The 9,318-nt window shown below is 32.6% G+C and overlaps 1 protein-coding gene across 1 annotated transcript; it reads right to left on the minus strand.

The window, feature by feature from the left end:
• Window positions 1–6,292: 6,292 nt before the first annotated feature.
• Window positions 6,293–8,550, minus strand: LOC111919699 (gibberellin 2-beta-dioxygenase 1). The gene is made up of 2 exons (XM_023915277.3): window positions 7,498–8,550; window positions 6,293–6,701 (listed from the first exon to the last, which is right to left on the minus strand). The coding sequence occupies exons 1-2, from the start codon at window positions 8,332–8,334 to the stop codon at window positions 6,396–6,398; spliced, it is 1,143 nt and encodes a 380-aa protein (XP_023771045.1). The 5' UTR covers window positions 8,335–8,550; the 3' UTR covers window positions 6,293–6,395.
• Window positions 8,551–9,318: the final 768 nt, after the last annotated feature.

The raw sequence follows: 9,318 nt of genomic DNA on the forward strand, positions 1-9,318 counted from the left end.
TTGGCGGATAAATTAAAAGAAAAACAGATCGATTACGATTATGAAGTAAGCATAGAGATGAATTGGATTGAGGTTTTGTACAATTGGGTGTTTAATTGTTTACTGATAGTATGAAGAAGAGTGAAGATGGTAACGTGGTCACGTAGTAAAGTCAGAACAAGCTGTTCAAAGGGGTCGACTAAAAGAAACAGAAAGATTACAACCCCAGATATCGTAAGAAGATATTCCTTTCGAAGCGGGTGATTTTATATCAGAGGTTGGATTTGATTTTTATGCAATCCTCGGAAAATCTTTGTGATGGTGTTCAACACTTCAACTGTTCATGACTTCACCTTACATAGCCTTATATTTTGTCATTGGGCCTATTAATCATTTAATTGCAAGTTGCAACGATCTATCTTTAAAAAGTAAAAAAAAATAAAGCAACCACCATTAAAAGGCAAATTTTTTTGTCCATCAACATGAAATTCTATTTGTAGATCATGTTAGGGGTGTTTGGAAAAACTCCAACCTGATTATTGATTCACCGCCAAAAAAGAAAAAAAAATAGACAGTTGGATTAGCTTTTTAGGATAGAAAAATCAATAAGTCAATTAGAAAAAAAGACAAAATTGTAAAAATAGTTTCTATGTGACAAAATTATGCGATTTTGATCCAAAAAAGTTTGGTAATATACCGGTGGTCCAATTTCGGATACTGTATGGTTTTGGTCTCTATGGTTGATATTTTTGTATGGTTTTGGTCAATGCCCCATATGAAACGACGAATATGCTTCTAATATAGTTTTTGTGTATTCTCATTTAATTAATTTATTATTCTTTTAATTAAAAAACCCAAAAATCTCTCTCCCTCTCTCTCATACTGTCACATCTAGATTTATGTTTACTTCTTTAAAAATCAAGAACGCACACTTATGAACACATGTATAAAAACACACACACCCTCTACATACAAATTTTTTCATTTGTTCTTAAACACACACACACATGCTCTAGAACAAACACACACTTGTAAATCAAAAATCGTTTCTGCAACTCAAAAGAAAAACCCATAAATTTTATCTATAATCGAGTATGTATGTGCATGTTTTGTTTTGTAAATTGTTTTTTGTTTATTCATCCACATAAATTGATTTGTGCTTATTCATCCCCAAAAACGATTTGTGTGTGTATGCTTTCATTTTCTAAGACCCATATGTGTGAATCTGAAATTGATCCTTTGGGGGAAGATGACTGACCAGCTATAAGAATATGGAGGGAGTAAAAAGGCGGCAGAAGTGTGTGTGCCATCATCGCCGAAGGATGCTTTGTTGCGATTATTGGAGGCATTGACTCACAATTTCATCATTTCCATGGCTCTAACTATCGTTGGAGGTAGGAGGGAGGTTAGGGCCGGTGAGAGGTGTCAGAGCTAGATAGAGGCAAATGGTTAATCTCTGAACCTTTTGATCGACGATGAACAATACTCGCCCCAATCATGCATGCTTGTATTTGCTGCTCGATTTTGATTTCCAATTTTTTGGATTGGGAGGGGAAGGTGAAAGTTCATCATAACACCAACAAAGATTGATATTGTTCCCCACCAACTTCGTCTTTTTTCCATGGATTAAAAAAAGGGAGAAAGGAAACTGAAGTTGTGGGGTGGTGGGATTGGGTTGTAGGGAGGAAGAACAAGAACGAGTGTTTGTGTTCTTGATTGTGTGTATATAAGTGCTTGATTGTGTATCTAGAATGTCTAGTTGAGAGAGAGAGAGAGAGAGAGGACGGGCCCTTCTTTATTTTTAATTCAGTAAAAGCATTAACAAAAATTAAAAATAAAAATAAAAATACATAAAGGGTATATTAGTCTTTTTAAGTAGATAGGGACCAAAACCAATAAAAAGATTCAATTTTAGACCATTGGTGCACGAACAAAAGTTTTGGACCAAAACCATATATTTTTGCCAACCATAGAGACCAATTTTGCAATTTTGTCTTAAAAATGTTTGACTTTAAATTGTTCTTTCCGGTTAAAAAGTCAAAAACAATTTTGGAAAGTTAAGCTAAAGATGCTTTTGGAAATCTCTTTTCAAAATGAATTGAAAAACTATTTTAGAAAATGCTTTTAAAATTGCTATTTTTTTTTACTTATTGGCTTTTCAACCCAATAAGTAAATAAATAAGTTATTTTGTGTGACATTCCTAAAATTCATAGTCATTTTAAAATTTTTATTTATGCTTATTTAAAAATTAGAGTATCTATTCAAAAAAAAATTGCGGAATTTGTTCCCAAAAAACATGATAAAGATATTATCAAAGCATTCCGAATAAATGTATGTTGTTTATATTAAAAAATTGGGATGACATCGTTAATACAGAAACATAAACATAAACAGACTTTACATTCATTTACAATAACGAGTTACATCTCCTTTAATCTCTCAGTGTAATGTATCTTCGTATCGACACATGTGATACAAATAAACTGAGTGGGTCAAGTTGGGAAACCTGGTGAGCACCTAAGGTTTTCAAACCATAATAATATAATTATTATGATTAATCATCAAACAATTAACCTAACTTCTCATCCCCATTATCTTCTTTATTCTTAAGGATCTACCCTAAGAATCATATATTTTTCATTCATTCATTCATAAGGATTGTTCTAAGGAATAGGCACGAAGTTCATCGCTGTCAGGGTTTATCCAATAGGCACTAAGTCCATAGCTGCCAATGTTATCTATTAGGCACTAAGTCCATAGTTGTCAATGTTATCTATTAGGCACTAAGTCCATAGTTGCCAATGTTTATCTATAGGGCACTAAATCTATAGTTGTCAACGTTCATTTATAATGCACTAAGTCCATAGCTGCCAAGGTTTTTTAGAGTACATCTGGTGAACACTTAGTTCAAAAACACTTACAGGTTGTGAGCCTGCTAGCGTTCTAGTGAACTGTCTAGAATAGTCCGTGGTCGTCATCTATACTCTGGTAGATGACTGGATCATCATTAAAGTCAAGGCTTCTCATCATCTTTCACATCTCATCATCTATATCAGCTTTCATCTCTCATTATTCATCTACCTATCTTTACCCAATATATTTATAGGTATAAAAATACATATACAATTTAAATCACGTAAAACATGTATAAATCATCCTCTAGCATATATATCAGGAACACGAATAATAAGCACATATAGCATGTATTAATATTAAATACTTCATATCTATGTGTAAGATGAAAGTGTCTATTCACTCACTTGTTAAAGTGATGACTCGAAATTCGGGCAGCGCTTCGCTTCTAACAATCGTCTTTTCCTTTGACGAAACCTATTATCATTATTGCTAAGTTTCAGTTTATTATTTATTGAGACTAATTATTAGTATATATTCATCATTAACTCAAAGTCTACTTCAAGATCTATCAAGGAACAACCAAGTAGGATCATATCGGAGGTAGGGTCCATTTGGTATACGAAGTTCGGAAATCCCACTTTAAACACCTCACTAAATCACAGCCTAGACACCATCCCCATAAGTAGACCAATAAATATAATGACTTGGAATCACTGATAAATCTTGTTTATAGGTTCATAATAACGATAATGAACTTAAACATAAGTTATACTTAAAATAGGGTAAGCATAACTCACTTACAATGGGGGAGGGGGGTTTAGCGAGGAACCGAGCTCTACACGGGCAGAACTTCTGAGCCAAAGCTCTTCTTCTCGGAGCCTTCTGGCGCTCCAGGACTCGCTACTAACACCTAGGAGGTGCTAGGGTTTGGGGGTGTTTGGGAGAGAAATGGATGAGATTGGTGTGGACAAATGAGGAAAAACGAGCTTTATTCGTATATAAATGTTGTCTAGTGCTTAACAACTTACTAAAATGTGTATGTAGTGGTATAATGTTGTTTATATACCTTAACACAAATTTCACAACTTACAATTTATATACATTTTCATGACTCTCAAGAATACATCCATCAAAATTCTTTTGTCTTCCTATCCAAAATGGTTTTTGGTTCTTCCATTACCTTGTTTGTAGCTTGAACTTTCAAGTCAAAGGAATGTCCTAATGACCTAATCTCTATTTCTCAAATATCTCTTCAAATATCATACATAAAAAGTATCATGTATTTCCTTTAATTATGATCGTAGCTCAACTTAAATGTTTATGGCATGCAAATATAGAACTTTTTTGTAAATTTCTTGTTACTAGATAGTTTCAACTTTCAAGGTTCATTTTATGATTATACAATCCTTTTGTCTACAATATGGATCCTTGAGTTGATGTGTGAAGTTTCATAAAGATGGTCCAAGTTCTAAAACATGGACTGCCAAAAACATTATTAATACTCAACAATCTGTCACATAGGATGGACCTTAGGACATGGTCGGCATGGTCTAAAGGATATGCCTTACCGATTTATTATATTCTTTTTTAGTGTACTCATGAGTTGAATTAAACTTCAAAATGTACCAAACAAGATCTGTTGATTTGAATTTCGAAGACATACACTTAAAGTATTGGTGAGTGACCATGATAGAAGGTATAAATCAAATATAATGTCTAATAGTGAGAATATATGAAAACCTGACACACCCGATCTGATCCGAACCGAACTTGAATAAGCTCAGACGGGTCGAGTTTAATAGGGTCTAAAATTCATAGTCTAGTTATTCGGGTTAACCCGATAAACCCGAACATAATTAGGGTCGGATTTTGGGTTTGTTGTATATCATTTTTTCGGGTTCGAGTTAACCTGAATAATAATACTTAATCTCATCAAGTACTTGAAATGCCATGATGGATCATTAATGAATACGATCCTATTAACTAAATTATCTATTGATCTATCTGATGAATCTATATTATACTTATTTATCTTATAACTTTCTTACTGTTGGCTTTTTTTCCCTTCATTGTTGGCTTTTGATGCATCATGCTTTATACTATTTTCAAGTCGAACATGCACTTTGGTGTTGTTTGTTTTTCGTAAACATATATTCTTGACCTCTTTTGCATGCACGGCGTAGACCACGCGCAGACATTAGCCTTGCCAGACTGTTTATTTTTTTGAAGACTACAAATCTAAAAATGTATGTGCGTCCTCTTCTTGGTGCAAATGTGGACCAGAGTCTTCTAACATCTTCGAACATCTTCTAACCTAAAAAAACACATATATGTTTATTTTTTTAATTTATATTTATTCAAACTTTATTAATGATAAACAATTTGAAAAAAAAAATACAATACTTTAAAAAAATGTTCGACGGTACAAACATGATATTTTTGACAAATTTATTACAATAAAGGTTGTTGAAGTTGTTTATATAAAAATGAAAAAAAAATCATAATATATTCTTATATTTTTGTGTCAAATTTTATAAAACATTATTTAATACAATATCATTAATTTCTTAAGAAAATATTTATGATATGTTTTTAATTGATTTAATTGAAAAAATCGAAGTTTATTTTCGTCCATTTATGTATCAAATTTTTTGATTCCTAATTACAATGTTTATTTATAACTTTGTGACTAAATTTGTTGGTTTTTATCAAATATATATGTTAATTCCTACCATTTTTATTTTCACTTTTTATACAATAATAAATAAAAGTTGATTTAGATTTGTTAATTATTTATAAGAAAGTCATAAAAATATTACAAAATCACTTTGAAGTATAAAAAAAAATCATTTTATTTAGATTTTAGTTTATTTTAATAGTTTGCAGATGTTAACTAAACAAACATTTTTTTTTCAGATTACAGACATTTGGTCTACCTCTTCTACTGCAGAGGTTTACAAATATGGTCTGCAGATTACAGACATTCTGTCTCAAAAAAGACAAACAACACCTTAATTTCTTCCTAGAATTACTTGCATGGAATTTCTATTATTCCATTCACCTAAAATGTTCCTTACCATAATGATAAACAAACTACTTCAAAAGTATGGCATAATGATAAACAAATGCTTCAAAAGTAAACCTTACGTGAATTAGAAATTCTACAAGTTATTTAAAAAGTATGTGATGTGTTTTTTTTTTTTTTTTTTTTTTTTTTTTTTTTTTTTTTTAGATTATGAAAATTGGAAAATTAGATTACATAATGGATTACCAATATTAACCCGGCTAACCCAATTGACTCGACCCTATTAATCTAAAACTCAATTGACCCGACCAACTAACCCGTAGCTTAATAGGATCGGGTTTTTGGTGATCTTTTCAAATAAAAAAATCTGACTAACCCAACCTGATTGACCTGAAATCCGATTGGGTTGACCCGATTAACATCCCTAACTATTATCCCAAAAGTATATAACATTTTATAAAAGAAAGAGTAGCACAACAAACTAAACAAAAAAATTGAAGAAATAAACATTTCATGATCCCTTACAATTAAAGATCAAATACGATATCTGTCCAAGGGGTCTTTAAGAGGAACTCTTTCATGATAAACTCTCCAAGCATAATCTTCAAATGAAAATGAATTAAACGTATTAACTTCATTACTTTCACAATCTTCATCTTCATTCTGGTTCTTGTTGTCGTGGTTGCTAATCACCACCCTTGGATAAAGAGGAGAGACAGTGCTCTCTAGTGGCAATGTCACTAAAAGAGACATTGATGTTAATGGCGACGAATTATTTCCTTCTTCCATGCTTAATGCCGGTTTCCCTCTCACTTTCTTCAGTTTTCCATTACTCCATACCTATCAAATTTTTTTTTTTGAACAAGAAGACATAATATCAAATATTCCATTACTCACTTGATTAGACGATAAACAAAATATTTACAACACTTTCCAAAGAAATTTAAAAAAAAAAAAAAAGACCAAAAATAATATCGCCGTATATTTACTAGAATTATTGTAAAGTTATAACATGAGTTTTATGTAACAAACTTACTTTAACCATATTATAAAATCTTATCTTTTCAATAAAATCATTCCTTTATTATTTTATGTATTATTTACTAAAAATCATAGACAATAGCATGCGTGAAACATTAAGCCAACAAATATTATATACATATACAACTTTGTTACTTATAACGACTTATATTATTAATACTAATAAACGAATGACTTTGCAAGAAATCTAGATTTTTTTAGAGCGGGATAAACCGTATCACATAAGACAATAATGGGAATATACATTCAGCCACATGACCAATAGATCATAAAATGACAAAATTGAAAGCGAAATCAATTCGATGGCACACCTAAAAATACTAAATTTAATACATTTCGTGTCAAACAACAAATTATAAGTCTCTAGACCCCATTAAGGATATCTACATCCGCACACAATGTATGTATAAATTAATAATAATAATAATAACTTAACTATTTCTATTTCTTGGGTCCATTTGGCGGCCATTACGGTAGATACAACCCAAAAAGTCGGGTTTTTTATATTTTTTTATTTCATAATAAAGTCAAAATATGGTATAATAAGATTATATTTATAAAACTATAAAACAAAAAATTTAAAAGTATTTTTCACCTGAGCGATGTCTCCAAGGGTAACCAATATCGAATCCATTGAGGACGAAACGGTTACCCAACCCGGATCCGCCAACAAAGAACAACTTTGGCTCCGAAATTGATAATGCAACCCGATCACATACGGGTAAAATTCACCCGACCCAACCAGTTTATCATCGGGTGAACCCGATCTGTTGGATACCCACATCATCGAGCACAGACTATCCGGGTCATCTCCGGCCGGATTCTGTAACCCCATCGCGCACAATAATGCTTCCACAACAGCAAACCCAATTTTCTCCATTTCCCGAGTGAATTCGCGTAGAGAACTCAGGGACAGCTCGGATGAATCCGTTGAGCAAGATGAGTCAAGAAACAACGAATCTCCGGTACCGGTGTCTTCTTCATCGTCATCGTCATCGTCAAAACCAAGCGGCCAGCTTCTGGGGAAGTGTTGATGTTTTAGGTGGCGAGGGAGGTTAAAAAGAGAGAGTGAATCGGACTCGGCTGAGCGAGCGAGTTCGGAGGGTATCGAGTGGCTGGTGAGTTGGAAGAAGCCGAGTTCGGAAACGGAAGGGAGGGTGGTGGAAAAGGAGGAGTTGAGCTCGGAAAAGGGGACTACTGGAGGAGAGGTGGTGGTGGTGGAGGCGAGTGAAGAACGGCGGCGGAGTAATAGAGGGGTGTTTGAGAGAGTTGGTGGGAGGCGGTGGAGAAGACGGGAGAGAAGATCGGTGGCGGCTGAGTCCGAGGTGGAGGTGAAATTATGTTTGGTAGTGGAAGGTGTGGGTGGTGGAGCTGATGTAGTGCCGCTCGACGTCGGGAAGTGCTGTTGATGATTCTGTGTCGATGAAGCCATGGATGGTTATTTGTTTGAGAAAACGCAAAACTTTATCACCGGCGACTGATATGGAAAGAAGGTGGCCGGCGCTGTTTTCTGATTTGATCGACTTGAAACTGATATAGGTATCTATTTTCATTAAATACTAAGAGAAACTGGAGAGCTGGCCGGTGACGTTATAAACTCTATACTTTTCATTTTAGATGGAATAAAAAAAAAAAAAAAAACAATAAAATTAAATTTAAAAAAAAAAACATTAAAATTTTATTCCTCATATTTAAATAATCAAATAAAAAATCCTAAATGCCCGTATCGTAATCATAATTTAGAATAAATGTATTTGATCCATTTTTTTAGTTTACCTAAATGACCAACCACTACGGAAACAATGCATTTTAGATTTTGGATACTATATACTGGGGTGGTTGACTTCGTTTTCATATGCTAAAAGTCCTTTTAGGAAAAGATCAAAGCTAAAAGATGTTTGGCAAAAGTCTTTTAAAAACAACTTTTGGATTTTGGATAGAAAAGAAATCAACTTTTTGGAAAAGTCAGGAAAATCTGAATTTTTTGTAACTTTTTGAAAAATAACTTTTAACCTCTAAAAAGCTAAGCCAAACACCCCCACTATATAGAGCTGATTTCAATTCCATCTACATATTTCCTCTAAATAAATCTTTTCAGCCAAGGGTGAAGTTAGAAAACTTATATATATATATATATATATATATATATATATATATATATATATATATATATATATATATATATATAGAGAGAGAGAGAGAGAGAGAGAGAGAGATAAGTTCAAATGTTTTTAACAAATATTGTGTGCCTAAATGCACCAATCAGAAATTAGCAAATAATTAATTAATTAATTAAATAAATAAGGGTAAATTAGTAATATTACATATATGTATTAATGAATATCCAAAATTAACAACTAATATCCCTTTATTTAAGGGATCAATTTTTATTTACCTATTAAAACCCTACACCACA

The sequence above is a fragment of the Lactuca sativa genome, chromosome 8, assembly GCF_002870075.4.
Source record: "Lactuca sativa cultivar Salinas chromosome 8, Lsat_Salinas_v11, whole genome shotgun sequence".
Taxonomy (NCBI): Eukaryota; Viridiplantae; Streptophyta; class Magnoliopsida; order Asterales; family Asteraceae; genus Lactuca; species Lactuca sativa.